Source organism: Doryrhamphus excisus, chromosome 18 (assembly GCF_030265055.1).
Source record: "Doryrhamphus excisus isolate RoL2022-K1 chromosome 18, RoL_Dexc_1.0, whole genome shotgun sequence".
NCBI lineage: Eukaryota > Metazoa > Chordata > Actinopteri > Syngnathiformes > Syngnathidae > Doryrhamphus > Doryrhamphus excisus.
This window is the reverse complement of record NC_080483.1, coordinates 1,140,962-1,159,530: the sequence shown is the minus strand read 5'-3', so window position 1 is coordinate 1,159,530 and position 18,569 is coordinate 1,140,962. Positions and strand designations below refer to the sequence as shown.

At 38.0% G+C, this 18,569-nt stretch overlaps 1 protein-coding gene across 4 annotated transcripts in view; it reads left to right on the top strand.

Moving 5' to 3' along the window:
* The window catches only part of rad18 (RAD18 E3 ubiquitin protein ligase), a 38,325-nt gene extending 21,595 nt beyond the window's left edge, over positions 1-16,730 (top strand). The window contains exons 10-13 of one of the 4 annotated variants that reach the window (XM_058055682.1): positions 2,352-2,483; positions 6,755-6,881; positions 8,341-8,382; positions 15,996-16,726. In XM_058055682.1, coding sequence (XP_057911665.1) covers positions 2,352-2,483; positions 6,755-6,881; positions 8,341-8,382; positions 15,996-16,107 — 413 coding nt within the window. In that variant the 3' untranslated portion in view covers positions 16,108-16,726. Of the gene's footprint in view, positions 1-2,351; positions 2,484-6,754; positions 6,882-8,340; positions 8,383-9,003; positions 9,238-15,995 lie in introns of those variants that run through there. The other 3 variants (XM_058055685.1, XM_058055686.1, XM_058055684.1) reach the window with 3 other exon arrangements.
* Positions 16,731-18,569: the final 1,839 nt, after the last annotated feature.

The following is an 18,569-nucleotide window of genomic DNA, read 5'->3' as shown; positions in this document are numbered from 1 at the left end:
AAACCAGTGGGAACAACAATTGAATCCGATATATCCGAGGTTTACTGTATTTCCCTTTCCTGTGTATTCTAACGAGAGAAAACGAGTAAATATGAGCTAGCTAACAATTAATGTCATGGGAGGTACCTATTTTGCCGCTAAAGCCCTGTTGACGCTAAAACTGTTGACGCAAGTAGCGTAAGCTCCTGGGCAAAGTATGCCAGATATTTCGGTTTTAAATCATCAAAATACGTCAAGATACTGTAAGCATTCCATGTTATCGTCAATGTACTTTGTAATGTGTGATCCCAGCAAGTATATCAAATGATACAATGTTGGTAGAGCTTCTTTAGACCCCTCAATGACGTGCATTGTTAGCTAGCTCATACTAACTCGTTGTCTCTTGTTAGTATGCACTGGAAAGGGAAAGAAATATGTGTTTATTTTTCACGTAAGGATCGGTAATCCGGTAATGATGAGAAAAATTCCCAAAATTTGCCATTCGCTTTGAAAAAATGGAACAATGTAGAACATAATCACAATGTATATCATGAATAAGCGGCTGCACGGTAGTGAGTGGTTAGCGCCACACAGCTAGGAGACAAGTTTGATTCCACCCTCTGTGATCTCTGTGCGGAATTTCTTATCCTCACTCGGGTTGCGGGTATGCTGGAGCCTATCCCGGTTGACTTCGGGGTACACCCTGGACTGGTCGCCAGCCAATCACAGGACACATATAGACAAACAACCATTCACACTCACATTCATATCTATGGACAATTTGGAGTGGCTAATTAACCTAGCATGTTTTTGGAATTTTGGAGGAAAACTGGAGTACCCGGAGAAAACCCACGCATGCACGTGCAGGGAGAACATGCAAACTCCACACAGAGATGCTCAAGCGAAGATTCGAATCCAGGTCTTTCCGATCTCCTGACTGTGTGGCCTACATGCTAACCACTCATCGACCGTGCTACTTTTAAAATGAGCGAGTCAAAATGATCTACCCACTACAAAAATGCAAAACATCTATTTATTTTCAAATGTATTGAGGATTATTTGTACGTACAATGTATGTTGATGTACCTTACATAACCAAATGAGCCAATATTGCAAAACACACATAATTAACAATTAACATTTTTTGTAATTACCTGAGTTTACTTTGATGACTTGCACTGAATTGAACCAGCCAGGGATGCATAGTCCGGACAGTAGCTGCTGATAGCCAGCCTCAAGCACACTTCCAAATGTTTATCAGTCATGGATAATATCCGTATCATAATATCCGTATAATATTCCATATCCGTATGGAAGTGATATGTTTTTTGCCTTTTTACTTGGTCCAGTTTTTGCCTTTTTACTTGGTCCAGCTCCTTCACTCATTTTAGTGACCATAAACTTTAGCGAGGGCTTAAAATCTGACGCAATTCGCCGACTAGCTTAGCACTTTGCATCGTTGTTTACGCATGAGCGGTGACCTAAAGGTCAAAATTCAGTTGTCATCTGACTGGTTGTCCTGTATGTCAATCAAGTAACGGGGATGGATGATAGGCTGACATGGTAAGTTCTGCTGCACTTAGAGACGTTGTTTGATTTGATTGGTCGCCCGAAGGGCAACATTCAGTTGTCATCTGAATGGCTGCCCTGTATGTCAATCAAGTGACGACATTGATGCTGGGATGATATTTTTTTCATGTCACGCCGCGATCGACCAGTACCACCTCCATCGCGATCGACTTAATGAGCACCCCTGGTATATAATAATTGTACAATACATGCATTTTCACGCTTTTTCAGCCCCGTACTGCAGACCAGAAAACAAACCGGGTAAGCAATTTAACAGCTAAGAATGGAATAAAAATGAACAGACTTAAAGAGCTTTATTTACCTATGGGGCAATTGACAAACACGGCGGCGTGCACCCCCCTGGAGAACATCATGTTGACGCGAACAACCTGTTTGGAAGGAGAAAAGTGGTTGAAAAATGAATGTGACTCACAGGAGGGGGGGGCTCTATTAATAGCTGCACCGCTGTGATAACCTCTTGATTTATCACAGGAGGATGTGGATGAGTCACGCCGCCAGCACACGCACCGCATGAGCAGGCAGACAAATCAACGCGTGCGCTCACGTGCGATCGCGGCTTCTCTTGGCAGCATTTCGTTTATTCAGTTATTCGGCGCTGTCAACAAACGTGCTCTATAAGAACCACAAACATAACTGGGTCAATCAAAAGTATCTGGTCTTTTATTGGATCATGCTGAAAGTGGCTGAATCTCGAAGGTTCAGTATCCTTCGACGTGACTGAACCAACAACCCCAAACCAAGCTAGCCCCCGTGGCCCTTCTCACGCCTCACTATCTTCACAGGAAAGCAGCACAGCAGCGACTTCTCCCGCTTGGTTGCCCAGGTCCGCGGTCGCCTGGATACCACCAGGCAAACTCGGATAAAAGACAAAGTCACTGCGGGTGGAGACGATGTCGAGAAAACGCCTTCGGCGGGTACGGCAACGCTCAAGATACTCCTTCACATCGGGAAGTTTATTTAAACCGTCTATCGTTTATTTAACCCTTGTATTATGTTACGGGTCAATTTGACCCGTTTCAGTTTTTGTGTTGACCAAAGTACTGGTTATCCTTTCTTTTTCTTCATGAAATTTTGTGACTTTTCCTCATCTAGGGTCATGAACACAAAAACTGAAACGGGTCAAATTGATCCGTAACACAATACAAGGTTAACTAGCATGATTTGTTAACCCTTGTATTATGTTACGGGTCAATTAGACCCGTTTCAGTTTTTGTGTTGACCAAAGTACTGGTTATCCTTTCTTTTTCTTCATGAAATTTTGTGACTTTTCCTCATCTAGGGTCATGAACACAAAAACTGAAATGGGTCTAATTGACCCGTAACATAATACAAGGGTTAACAAATCATGCTAGTTAACCTTGTATTATAATAACATAATACAAGGTTAACCTGGGCAACCAAACTGAAACGGGTCTGAAACCCGTAACATAATACAAGGGTTAACAAATCATGCTAGTTAACCTTGTATTATAATAACATAATACAAGGTTAACTAGCATGATTTGTTAACCCTTGTATTATGTTACGGGTCAATTAGACCCATTTCAGTTTTTGTGTTCATGACCCTAGATGAGGAAAAGTCACAAAATTTCATGAAGAAAAAGAAAGGATAACCAGTACTTTGGTCAACACAAAAACTGAAACGGGTCTAATTGACCCGTAACATAATACAAGGGTTAACAAATCATGCTAGTTAACCTTGTATTATGTTATTATAATACAAGGTTAACTAGCATGATTTGTTAACCCTTGTATTATGTTACGGGTTTCAGACCCGTTTCAGTTTGGTTGCCCAGGTTAACCTTGTATTATGTTATTATAATACAAGGTTAACTAGCATGATTTGTTAACCCTTGTATTATGTTACGGGTCAATTAGACCCATTTCAGTTTTTGTGTTCATGACCCTAGATGAGGAAAAGTCACAAAATTTCATGAAGAAAAAGAAAGGATAACCAGTACTTTGGTCAACACAAAAACTGAAACGGGTCTAATTGACCCGTAACATAATACAAGGGTTAACCCTTGTATTATGTTGCGGGTCAATTTGACCCGTTTCAGTTAAGGTTAACAAGGTTAACTAGCATGATTTGTTAACCCTTGTATTATGTTGCGGGTCAATTTGACCCGTTTCAGTTAAGGTTAACAAGGTTAACTAGCATGATTTGTTAACCCTTGTATTATGTTGCGGGTCAATTTGACCCGTTTCAGTTAAGGTTAACAAGGTTAACTAGCATGATTTGTTAACCCTTGTATTATGTTGCGGGTCAATTTGACCCGTTTCAGTTAAGGTTAACAATGTTAACTAGCATCATCATGGTAGTTAACCCTTGCATTATGTTACGGGTCAATTTGACCTGTTTCAGTTTTTGTGTTAATGACCCTAGATGAGGAAAAGTCACAAAATTTCATGAAGAAAAAGAAAGGATAACCAGTACTTTGGTCAACACAAAAACTGAAACGGGTCTAATTGACCCGTAACATAATACAAGGGTTAACAAATCATGCTAGTTAACCTTGTATTATGTTATTATAATACAAGGTTAACTAGCATGATTTGTTAACCCTTGTATTATGTTACGGGTTTCAGACCCGTTTCAGTTTGGTTGCCCAGGTTAACCTTGTATTATGTTATTATAATACAAGGTTAACTAGCATGATTTGTTAACCCTTGTATTATGTTACGGGTCAATTAGACCCATTTCAGTTTTTGTGTTCATGACCCTAGATGAGGAAAAGTCACAAAATTTCATGAAGAAAAAGAAAGGATAACCAGTACTTTGGTCAACACAAAAACTGAAACGGGTCTAATCAACCCGTAACATAATACAAGGGTTAACAAATCATGCTAGTTAACCTTGTATTATGTTATTATAATACAAGGTTAACTAGCATGATTTGTTAACCCTTGTATTATGTTACGGGTTTCAGACCCGTTTCAGTTTGGTTGCCCAGGTTAACCTTGTATTATGTTATTATAATACAAGGTTAACTAGCATGATTTGTTAAATGTTTCATCAACTTTGCTAAATACACTACCGCTCAAAAGGTTTCGACCTCACATTTCTCTGGATTATATTTGTAGGTGTTATGATGGTCTGTCTCTCTTCCATTTCTTAACTCCCCCCTTTTTCTCATTTCTGTAGCAACAAATTACAGTAAACCTCGGATATATCGGATTCAATTTTTCCCACTGGTTTGGTCCGATATAAGCGAAATCCGTTATATGCGTATACCGGAAAATGTCCGTTTTACGCATATATGGGATTTATATCCGGTATATGCCATGCCATGTACCCACTTCTCCTGCACATTTAAATAACAACTTTTTATGTTAATTATAGGTAGATATGATATTGGCTTTTTTTTTTGCTGAAAACTGACACGCCGATATTGTCCAACTCTCAATTTCTGATACTGATATCACCGATATCGATCTCCTATGGTCGAATGAACATGTGTTGTATACAGCATTTAAAAAATATCTATTTTCTTGAGTGGGAAAATAGGACCGATATCACATGTTTATGCTGATATCGGGCTGATAATTATAGGTTATCACATGGTTTGTCTGGTATCAGACCCAGTATCATGACCTTCCGTCTCAAAACCTCGGATATATCGGATTCAATTATCAGCATAAACATGTGATATCGGGCTGATAATTATATCGGATTCAAATATCAGCATAAACATGTGATATCGGGCTGATAATTATAGGTTATCACATGGTTTGTCTGGTATCAGACCCAGTATCATGACCTTCGGTCTCAGGCTAATACTTGCACTGGGCCTGATACCAGACAAATCATGTGATGATCTTATTATCACATACAGTAAACCTCGGATATATCGGATTCAATTGTTCCCACTGGTTTTGTCCGATATAAGCGAAATCCGTTATATGCGTATACCGGAAAATGTCCGTTTTACGCATATATGGGATTTATATCCGGTATATGCGTAAATGGGATTTTATCCGTTATAAAAAGGCACTTCCTTGACTATGTTTCCAATGTACCTGGACGCGCAGGCAACGCTGCAAACGCTGCAAATGACGTCGTATAGCGGCCTGTCACCATTCGGATTCGAATCGGAGCGCCACGATGCGGCCATCCGATATATGCCAGGGAAATTTCATGGAAATGCATTGGAACGGGACTGGAGATTTTGTCCGAAATAGGCGAAATCCGTTATAAAAAATCCGATATATGCAATGAATTTTTATTGGAAATGCATTACAGAAAAATCGCTTCTTTTTTATCTGTCCGTTGTGAGCGAATTTCCGATATATCCGAGGTTTATTGTACTATTTAATCAAAAGACCATTTTATTTCCAGACATTTTTCAGCTTATTACATGTATATGTAAACAGTGTAAACACAATAATTTCAACAATATTTCAACAATTTATCAACAATCTTATCAATATATCTTACAATTAAATTTCTGATCTAAATCTGAGGTTTACTGTACTTTCATGGGATGGTATAGTACCACAGTTTTTATGCACACAGGGGAGGTAGGAGGTACCTCAGAATTTGGAACACACCTATATAAGGAATAAAAATAAAATAAAATTGAAAATTAAACCTAAAATTGAAATTAAAATTAATATAGTAGGTCAAAATAAATTTACTGTAAAAAAAAATTTCCAGTGACAGAAAGTTTGGGAGGTTTTCCACCAGCTACTTATAATTATTTGTCATGTAGCATCTCATAAACTACCGTTTTTGCCTTTTTTTGCATACATTTCCTATTTACAACCAATATTGTGTCAACACACTGTATTTTCCTTGTAGACCATTGTATTCAGAGGCATGATGGATACTTTGTGTGTATCAGTATAATAATAACTGTACATAAAAGTGTTCGAGGCAGTAAGTAAGTGACGACGATGATGGCTGAGGAAGACTATGACGAGCAGATCAGACATTTTGATGAGGTGGTATCGTGGAGACATGGATGTGACAAATTCTGAGCCTGGTGATGTCACGTTATGCAAGTTAGATGAGTACATTTACTCCCGTCACAAACTGATGGAACCATTTTCCAGTTACAGCCTTTTGAAATAGGAATGTCAAAACTGAAAAAAAAAAAAAAGAAAGTAAACGTCTTGTTCCTCAATGTGACAACGTAGGCGAAGTCTTTGTTTGTTTTTGAACTGTGCTTGCATCCTCATTCAGATCAAGTTGACGAATCAAGGAGCGGCATCGATATCAGTGCGGAAGAAGTGATGGAGGAGAAGGAGCCGTCAGCGAGGCGCTACGTTTTGTCAAACAGCCCCACTTACAGTGATGTATCGGTCAGCAGGTAAGTTAACTCCATAACTCTGTGGCGAGACCGAATGCCTCTGTGCTCCCTCGGGGTCTTCTTGTAAGCGCCCGATATGTTTGAGGACATCGCTGGCTGTCTTTACTATGAGAGATGCGTGGCACGGCTGGCGGAATGCTTCCACATTTTTTGCACTCAAGTGCTAAATGACAACTTGACTGCAAAGTAGATTGCACTACTTTGCGCGTGCTTGGGTTGTTTATGAACTAGAATCATATTTTCGGGTAAAATACCGCCGTAAAGTCACCGAAAACTGAAATAATCGGAGTCGTGCAACTCACTGGTACCACTGAGTGCAGGGGTGTCCATTTTTTTTTTTTAAATTAACCCTTTTTAAAAAATACGATTAAAATATTAACAGAGCAACAACAGCCAATCCCAGGGCACATATAGACAAACAACCATTCACACTCACATTCATATCTATGGACAATTTGGAGTGGCTAATTAACCTAGCATGTTTTTGGAATGTGGGAGGAAACCGGAGTACCCAGAGAAAACCCACGCAAACTCCACACAGAGATGCCCGAGGGTGGAATTGAACTCGGGTCTCCTTGCTGTGAAGCCTGTGTGCTAACCACTCATCCACTGTGCAGCCCTGGTTCAGTATATTTTTCATCAAAATAGTAGTCATGGCAAAATGTTGTGTTGCTGCTGGATGTTCACAGTATCCGAGTGATACTTTCATGGGGGTGCTGGAGCCTATCCCAGCTGTCTTCAGGGGAGAGGCGGGGTCCACTCTGGACTGGTGGCCAGCCAATCCCAGGGCACATATAGACAAACAACCATTCACACTCACATTCATATCTATGGACAATTTGGAGTGGCTAATTAACCTAGCATGTTTTTGGAATGTGGGAGGGAACCCACGCCGTGCAGCCCTATTAACAGCGCAACTTTTGCTAAACTATTATTTTTGGCACAGAATAGGTGTGTCCCATTATGTGCATTAATTAGTTGCCTCTTTTTTAGATGTTTTTATAGGTGTGTCCCATTTGACCTGAAGCCATGTACCCACTCCTGCACACTTAAATAACAAAACTTTTTATGTTAATTATAGGTAGATGTGATATTGGCTTTTTTTGTGAGGAAAAGCGGTAGAAAATGAATGAATGAATTATTATTAAAAAGTGTTGAATTCCTTCATGTTCTTTGTCTTTTGAGTGTACAGCGTTTCGATCCTGCGGAATGCTTCTGGCGGCTGCAACGGATTCAGTGTGATCCGGGGTAGCAGTAGCTAGTTTGCTAGTTTTGATCCTGCTTGTTGACACATCTTGTTCAATGTCACTGTTTACATTTCGTGTTGACTTTTCGAACTTTCAGAGAAAAGTCTGGCCGCAATTAAAATTCAGTGCAATGAAATTCCATTCTGCACGCTTTGTTTATGAATCTGCGTAATTAAATAAATTGCTCTCTCTCTCTCTCTCTATCCTTGCAGTTCCATTTCAGACATCTTTGCACCAGACTCTTCCAGAAATAAGTGAGTCATTTCCACTGGCTTATAATCTCATTCTCATGACTTCATTCATCCGCTTTCAAGTGGATGTAATTGCAGGCAAACTTTTGGGACTGGACACATGGTACACAAGGTCTGCATCATTGCCTGTGCAAATAAAACCCAGTTTCATTTGTCAAACAAGCAAAGTGAGGTGAGGGTTCACCTTGTGCAGGAAATTTGCAGTCTGGGTGTGTGTTTTCTTTTTCTTTTTTTTTTTTTTTTTTAAGAGATGGGGACAGTGGGCCGGGCAAGGTAGCGGGTGGGCAATTCATTGTTTCCACGTACGTAGGTCTAAGTGGCACTTTGGAGACCATTTTCAATTCCGGTCAGAAACAGTGCAATGTGACATTCAACTATACTTATTCACATTCAGGTGTGGTGCGGCCTTGCATCCTTACATACCAGTACCGTCATCCCGAGCTATAGTACGTTTTGTCAGAAATTAATTAAGGGAAGCTATTATGCTAATTGTTCATGCCTTTGTATTGAGTTGTGGACTCCTATAGAGCAGCTACACACAATAACCCGCATTGGAAGCTTTCTCGATCTTCTTGGTTTTCCAAAACTGTGTTTTAATTTATTCCACCCACCGCCCACCTCCAGGCATGCTCACTCCGCGGTAATTTGTCACACTTCCAAGTGCTCCTGAGGACTTCCAGACTACTGCCGAACACCATGTTTTAATTTTGTGGGTATCAAAGTTGATAATAAATGAATAAACACTTTAAAGAGTTACTTGTTAAGTAATTAGGAGCACTGTCTGGAGATCCTGACTTACCGTGTATAAACACAGGATGCTAACGTAGGTTTTGTAATAGAAATATGCTCATTGCATGTTTTTTGCGGGGCTACCTGTGGTTAAAAAAAAAACATGGGACTGCGGTGGGAACAGGCTATTAGGAACTCCAGACATATTGGTGAGCATTTAATTTGCTCCCTGTATGCACACTCTATAGTGATACACAAACAGCCACTTACAGTGCATCCGGTAAGTATTCACAGCGCTTCACTTTTTCTACATTTTGTCATGTTACAGCCTCATTCCAAATTGTATTAATTTAATCTCTTACCTCAAAATTCTACACAAAATACTCCATTATGACAATGTGAAAAAAGGTTTTTTTGAATTTATTAAAAATAGAAAACAAAAAAATCACATTTACATAGGTATTCACAGCCTTTGCTTAATACTTTGTTGATCCACCTTTGGCAGCAATTCCAGCCTCAAGTCTTTTTGAATATGATCCCACAAGTTTAGCACACCTATCTTTAGGCAGTTTTGCCCATTCTTCTTTGCAATAAGTCTCAAGCTCCATCAGGTTGGATGGGAGACGTCTGTGCACAGCCATTTTCACATCTCTCCAGAGATGTTCCATCGGATTCAAGTCTGGACTCTGGCTGGGCCACTCCAGGACATTCACGGAGTGGTTCTGAAGCCAATCTTTTGAGATCTTGGCTGTGTGCTTCGGGTCGTTGTCCTGCTGAAAAATGAACCTTCGCCCCAGCCTGAGGTCAAGAGCGCTCTGGAGCAGGTTTTCATCCAGGATATCTCTATATATTGCTGCATTCATTTTTCCTTCTATGCTGACTAGTGTGCCAGTTCCTGCTGCTGAAGAACATCCCCACAGCATGATGCTGCCACCACCATGCTTCACTGTAGGGATGGTATAGGCCTGGTGATGAGCAGTGCCTGGTTTCCTCCAAACATGGCGCCTGGCATTCACACCAAAGAGTTCAATCTTTGTCTCATCAGACCAGAGAATTTGGTTTCTCATGGTCTGAGAGGCATTCAGGTGCTTTTTTGGCAAATTCCAGACGGGCTGCCATGTTCCTTTTACTAAGGAGTGGCTTTCTTCTGGCCACTCTACCATACAGGCCTGATTGGTGGATTGCTGCAGAGATGGTTGTCCTTCTGGAAGGCTCTCCTCTCTCCACAGAGGAACGCTGGAGCTCTGACAGAGTGACCATCGGGGCCTTGGTCACCTCCCTGACTAAGGCCCTTCTTCCCCGAAGGCCGGCCAGCTCTCGGAAGAGTCCTGGTGGTTCCAAACGTCTTCCATTTACCAATAATGGACGCCACTGTGCTCATTGGGACCTTCAAAGCGGCAGAAATGTTTCTGTATCCTTCCCCAGATTTGTGCCTCAAGACAATCCTGTCTCGCAGGTCTACAGACAGTTCTTTGGACTTCATGCTTGGTGTTTGTGCTCTGACATGCACAGTCAACTGTGGGACCTTATATAGACAGGTGTGTGCCTTTCCAAATCATGTCCAATCAACTGAATTTACTGTAGGTGGACTCCAATTAAGCTGTAGAAAGATCTCAAGGATGATCAGTGGAAAAAAGATGCACCTGAGCTCAATTTTGAGCTTCATGGCAAAGGCTGTGAATACTTATGTAAATATTTCTTAGTTTTCTATTTTTAATAAATTCAAAAAAAGTCAAAAAAAAACTTTTTCACATTGTCATAATGGAGTATTTTGTGTAGAATTTTGAGGTAAGAGATTAAATTAATACAATTTGGAATGAGGCTGTAACATGACAAAATGTGGAAGTGCTGTGAATACTTTCCGGATGCACTGTGACAGAGTAACGTTGGAAAGCCACAGTTTTGCACAAAACTGTCCTATATTTTTTTTCTTGCTGGCCCAACATCAACTCCAACTACTTCTGCCTGACACCTCACAGGTAAACTTACTTGTCCCTCAAACCTGAGCAAATATGTCCTGGAAGAAGCTAATGCTAATGCTCCTTGCTGTGTGCAAACCTCATCATCTGAAACTTGGCATCGTTTGAGAAAGAAAAGGAAGTCATCGTTTAACAAGAAGAATAACATAACATTCTCACACAACATTTATAGGTCAGAAAAGGGAAACAGTTTAATCGCTCCCATTTTTTAAATCATAAGTTAGTGCAGACTCGAATCTTCTACAGATGGAAGTGTGAAAAGCAGGAGACGTAATCTCCACATTGCAGACTGGCACGGTTGGCAGGTTAAGTGTTGATTGTTCTTTTTTTTTAACGATGTATTTCTAATTCACGCGGGCACACTTGCCTGATCACCATCCGGCTTGGTTGTTCCTCCGACTTCTACTTCTCCTTATGTTGACCCAAATTCCAGCGCTGGAATGTTGTTTTTTTTTCTGCCAGTACAGTCAGCGCAAACGGACACGGGACACCTTGTCACTTGGTTATCAATCTCCTCTCCGCTCCCTTGTTTGCGAACATTTAAGGGGTTCCACATGTGGTCGGCAGCACGACTCATTGGTGGGTTCCCCGCACGTGTCATCTCACAGACATGGTCCTCTGAGAACTTTTCACTGTCTCTGCGGTGATGTCAAGGCAACCCCTCCTCGTGCAGATGGAAGCTTATGCTATAATATGCTAATATGCTAATATGTCACCATTTATCTTAAAGTAGTGGCCTCAATTGGAATAGACACCATGGCTTTATGAATCGCTGCATGGGTCGCCTCCTTCTCCCCCTGAGAAAAAAGTAGCTACAATTACAGTAAACCTCGGATATATCGGATTCAATTGTTCCCACTGGTTTTGTCCGATATAAGCGAAATCCGTTATATGCGTATACCGGAAAATGTCCGTTTTACGCATATATGGGATTTATATCCGGTATATGCGTAAATGGGATTTTATCCGTTATAAAAAGGCACTTCCTTGACTATGTTTCCAATGTACCTGGACGCGCAGGCAACGCTGCAAACGCTGCAAATGACGTCGTATAGCGGCCTGTCACGATTCGGATTCGAATCGGAGCGCCACGATGCGGCCATCCGATATATGCCAGGGAAATTTCACGGAAATGCATTGGAACGGGACTGGAGATTTTGTCCGAAATAGTCGAAATCCGTTATAAAAAATCCGATATATGCAATGAATTTTTATTGGAAATGCATTACAGAAAAATCGCTTCTTTTTTATCTGTCCGTTGTGAGCGAATTTCCGATATATCCGAGTCCGATATATCCGAGGTTTACTGTATTATCTCGCAATTTGGACTTTTTATCTGATGATTATGACTTATCATAATAATGAGCTCATAACTTTGACTTTTTTTCATTATTATTACTTTTTATGTTGTGATTATTACTTTATTTTTATTCAGTTTTTATCTCATAATTAGGACTTTCTATCTCGTGATTATGGCTTTCCTATCCCATAGTTATAACTTTTTATCTTTAGGACCTAGTGTTAACATTTCTCAAAAACAAAAACGGAACGGGACTGGAGATTTTGTCCGAAATAGGCGAAATCCGTTATAAAAAATCCGATATATGCAATGAATTTTTATTGGAAATGCATTACAGAAAAATCGCTTCTTTTTTATCTGTCCGTTGTGAGCGAATTTCCGATATATCCGAGTCCGATATATCCGAGGTTTACTGTACTTTCATGGGATGGTATTGTACCACAGTTTTTATGCAGACAGGGGGAGGTAGGAGGTACCTCAGAATTTGGAATAAAAAAAAAAAAATTGAAAATAAAAATAAAATAAAATTGAAAATTAAACCTAAAATTGAAATTAAAATTAATATAGTAGGTCAAAATAAATTTACTGTAAAAAAAAAAAAAAAAAAAAAACTCCAGTGACATATTGCAGCCAAGGGCTTTGCAGGAGATTCGGGAGGTTTTCCACCAGCTACTTATAAATATTTGTCTCATCTCATCTCATAAACTACAGTTTTTGCCTTATTTTGCATACATTTCCTATGTACAACCAATATTGTGTCAACGCACTTCTGACTGTATTTTTCTTGTAGACCATTGTATTCAGAGGCATGATGGATACTTTGTGTGTATCAGTGTAATAACAACTGTACATAAAAGTGTTTGAGGCAGTACTGCTTTTCAAGATACCGCCGTAAGTGACGACGATGATGCTTGATGACGAGCAGATCAGACATTTTGATGAGGTGGTATCGTGGAGACATGGATGTGATATATCCGAGGTTTACTGTAACCTTTATGCTCCAAGCTAGGTTTCCACCACGCGGGGCAGTTTCCACTGCGGTGTGTGTAAGCTGTGTACACATGAGCTATGAAAATAGCATGAGAATATAGCATGGAACTCGGCAGTGAATTCAACAAACATTCAATATTATTTGTAAACATGGAACCAAAAACGCTCCTGCAAAAATCCAGAGGTTATCATAAAAACTTGGGCAACACGAGCCTGTTGTGTAATTTCAGCAACGGTGCATGTTGTGTATTTTAATAATAATACCGCTCCTATCTGGGCACAAATAAATGAACATATTTTTATTTCCATGGACCACGTTTGCTGATATACAATCAGCGTCTCAAAATTGAAGCATAAATTACCCCAGGTCAGAGATAATGCGCTTTAAATTGACCCAATTTTTTCAATATAGCAACATTTCACCAGAGTGAAAATAATATGTCGCTGTGCTGGGAATAAATCAAATCATTGACTTTCACTTGCCCCAAGGCCAATTTTGGTTATTTTCTCTCCCTTGTCACTAAAAGAACTGCCACTACTGCAAAAGCTGTGTGTGTGTAGAGTAGAAACTCTAATTGTCTTTTAATTAGATGGCATGAACTCTGTTATCAACAATAAAACAACAATTAGACAGATTTATTAAACGGTATTGAATTTGTTAGCGATACATTAGGATCAGCCAGCAGTAGAACACAGGTAAGTTTCAGGTAAATATCAGTTCCCAACAAAAATAGGGAGGAAAAACAGCATTTTGTGAAAAGATACATTTCAAGCATAATATTACAATTAAAAAACAAAATAATAACAGCTGGGGAAAAAAACAACGGCACAAATGAGAATAAAATATACATCTTAAAAAAATGTTTTTTGCAAGAAAAAAATCTAATTTTACAAGAATAAACTTAAAATGTAATTTTAGTGGCATACTGTTAAAATATATATTTTTTATATTAAGAAAAATCTTAATAAAGTTATAACTTGAGAAACAAAACAAAAATTATGAGGTGTTTCACTCGTGTTTGCGTTGACTGATATGAGTCGAGTTGCTCGCAAAGCCGATAAAAACATTAATTATTATGCTAATAACGTGAAAATATTATGGAAATAAGGTCATAATATTACAAAAGAAAATTTTAATAATTATTTAAGAAGAAAGCTGAAATATTTGCAACATAAACAACTGCGATAATAAGGGAGAAAAACAATTTTATGCAAATATAGTACAAATATCATGCTCATTTTGGGCCCTTTGTATTGAGTTGTGGACTCCTATAGAGCAGTTACACACAATAACCAGCACAAAGCTTTCTAGATCTTCCAGAATCTGCACCTATTCCGTCTGTATTTTCTTGGCTTTCCAAGTTTTTCTTGGTTTTTAAAATTTATTTACACCCACGGCCCGCCTCCGGGCACGCCCGGTCCGATGATTGGTCCCACTCAGCTTGTTCAGGGCCATCCCAAACCTCTTTGACCTTGGGGATCTCTTTGTGGAGTTTGCATGTTCTCCCCGTGCATGCGTGGGTTTTCTCCGGGTACTCCGGTTTCCTCCCATATTCCAAAAACATGCTAGGTTAATTAGCCACTCCAAATTGTCCATAGGTATTAATGTGAGTGTGAATGGTTGTTTGACTATATGTGTCCTGTGATTGGCTGGCCACCAGTTCAGGGTGTACCCCGCCTCTCGCCCGAAAAGAAAGAATGAATGAATGAAAAATAATAATAATAATAACAAAAACAGGGCTGCACAGCGGTTGAGTGGTTAGCACGCAGACCTCACAGCTAGGAGACCAGGGTTCAATTCCACCCTCGGGCATCTCTGTGTGGAGTTTGCGTGGGTTTTCTCCGGGTACTCCGGTTTCCTCCCATATTCCAAAAACATGCTAGGTTAATTGATGTCTCCAAATTGTCCATAAGTATGAATGTGAGTGTGAATGGTTGTTTGTCTATATGTGCCCTGTGATTGGCTGGCCACCAGTTCAGGTTGTACCCCGCCTCTCACCCAAAGACAGCTGGGATAGGCTCCAGCATCCCTGCTGACCCTCGTGAGGATGAACACTAGAAAGTGAATGAATGAATGTTGTTTCTATTGACAACTGTCAACAGGTATTCCTCAGGGATCAATCTTAGGTCCATTATATATTTGTTTATTATTTATGACGAAGCAATCATGTGGCTGTTCAATTATGATGCTGAAGAAGACAACTTGAGTGGACAGTGATGACTGACTTACTGACTGACTAAGAGACCAGGGTTCAATTCCACGCTCGGCCATCTCTGTGTGGAGTTTGCATGTTCTCCCCCGTGCATGCGTGGGTTTTCTCCGGGTACTCCGGTTTCCTCCCACATTCCAAAAACATGCTAGGTTAATTAGCCACTCCAAATTGTCCATAGGTATGAATGTGAGTGTGAATGGTTGTTTGTCTATATGCGCCCTGTGATTGGCTGCTCTCAGTGGCTACATATGTATGCTCACAGGACTTTTTTTTTTAATGCTCAGTAATTAGATGAAGAAGAGCAATGAGAGCAGTTAAAGCAGTTTTCCATCTGCTCAGGGAAGCTAATGTGCCAACAATAACCGTCCTCTTTTAAGCTAACTCACAACTGTTCCTTTTTTACAGTGTCACAGAGAGGACGTCGGTCAAAAAGCACGCCACTCGCCCCAGGAAATCCGTCGCCGCCTCATCGTCCGCTGCGGGGGAACGTCGCCGTAAATCTCGACCGACTGATTGAGGACTCCAAATGTGCCAGACGAGACTTGACTCGGATGTGAAGAAAAGCGTTCTTTCTTTGAACCCAATGTGTTTGTGTACTTCCCTTTCATTGCCGTTACTTCACGCTGTACTCACCGAGGTGAGTGCAGTACCAAGGTGAGTACAGTATGGTGTCGCGTACCAACGGCGGAAGTGAGACGCCCTAGCTCAGGGGTGGGCAAACTACGGCCCGGGGGCCACATCCGGCCCGCCAAGTGTTTGAATACGGCCCGCCCAATCTTTCCAAAGTATTTCATTTAAAGTCAACATACAACCTGGCATCATGGCCTGAGCCAACCTTTTGATGGTTGTATCAATTTCGTTGTTTGACATGGTCTGTTGTTTACAAAGTGCTCCTGAAAAAAGGGACACAAGCACATAATAATAATAATAATTATTATTATTATTAGATTATTATCATTATTATTAGAACTATTATGATTATTATAATTATTATATTAATCTAATTATTATATTAATTATATATAATATTGTTGTTATATTTGCACATTTTACATAATAATAATATAATTATTATTTTAATTTTATTGTAATTATTATATTTTATTATTTTTAAAACATGGTCTGTTGTTTACAAAGTGCTCCTGAAAAAAGGGACACAAGCACATAATAATAATAATAATAATTATTATTAGATTATTATAATTATTATTAGAACTATTATGATTATTATAATTATTATATTAATGCTAATTATTATATTAATTATATATAATATTGTTTATATTTGCATATTTTACATAATAATAATATAATAATTATTATTTTCATTTTATTGTAATTATTATAATATTTTATTATTTTTAAAATATTTAAATATAAATATAAAATAATAAATAATAATAGCAGATTGCATGACAATTATTATATTAATGCTAATCATTATATTAATTATATATAATATTATTGTTATATTTGCATATTTTACATAATAATATAATTATTTTAATTTTATTGTAATTATTATAATATTTTATTATTTTTAAAATATTTAAATATAAATATAAAATAAATAATAATAATAATAGCAGATTGCATGACAATTATTATATTAATGCTAATTATTATATTAATTATATATAATATTGTTGTTATATTTGCACATTTTACATAATAATAATATAATTATTATTTTAATTTTATTGTAATTATTATATTTTATTATTTTTAAAACATGGTCTGTTGTTTACAAAGTGCTCCTGAAAAAAGGGACACAAGCACATAATAATAATAATAATAATTATTATTAGATTATTATAATTATTATTAGAACTATTATGATTATTATAATTATTATATTAATGCTAATTATTATATTAATTATATATAATATTGTTTATATTTGCATATTTTACATAATAATAATATAATAATTATTATTTTCATTTTATTGTAATTATTATAATATTTTATTATTTTTAAAATATTTAAATATAAATATAAAATAATAAATAATAATAGCAGATTGCATGACAATTATTATATTAATGCTAATCATTATATTAATTATATATAATATTATTGTTATATTTGCATATTTTACATAATAATATAATTATTTTAATTTTATTGTAATTATTATAATATTTTATTATTTTTAAAATATTTAAATATAAATATAAAATAAATAATAATAATAATAGCAGATTGCATGACAATTATTATATTAATGCTAATTATTATATTAATTATATATAATATTGTTGTTATATTTGCATATTTTACATAATAATATAATAATTATTATTTTCATTTTATTGTAATTATTATAATATTTTATTATTTTAAAAATATTTAAATCTAAATATAAAATAATAAATAATAATAGCAGATTGCATGACAATTTTACAGATACAATAATACCAGGTGGACTGTTACGTGTAAAATATATAGTCGCCCCCCCCCCCCGTAAATTTTGTCATATCAATGCGGCCCGCGAGTCAAAAAGTTTGCCCACCCCTGCCCTAGCTACTCGCTCCACCCCCTCCAAACCAAGTACTAGACCTCTACAGAAGACTTTGGAGAGGCCTAGGTCTTGTTTTTTCTTCAGCCATCAGCAATGGACTTGGGCCCGCCGTGGTGTAGTGGTTAGTATTCTGGACTTTGGAGCGGACGCCTCAAGTTCAAATCTCCACTAAGCATCATCTGTATTCATCAGGAAGGGCTTCCGGTATTTAAAGGGCTCAAGCAAAAAAAGAAAAGATCCGCTGTTTGGACTCCGTAATCAGGGAAAAACTGAAAGAAACAAATCAGAGGTGGACTTGCTGGTGTGTTTCAGATCATTTTGTCTGTCAACGGACAGATAAAAAAGAAGCGATTTTTCTGTAATGCATTTCCAATAAAAATTCATTGCATATATCGGATTTTTTATAACGGATTTCGCCTATTTCGGACAAAATCTCCAGTCCCGTTCCAATGCAT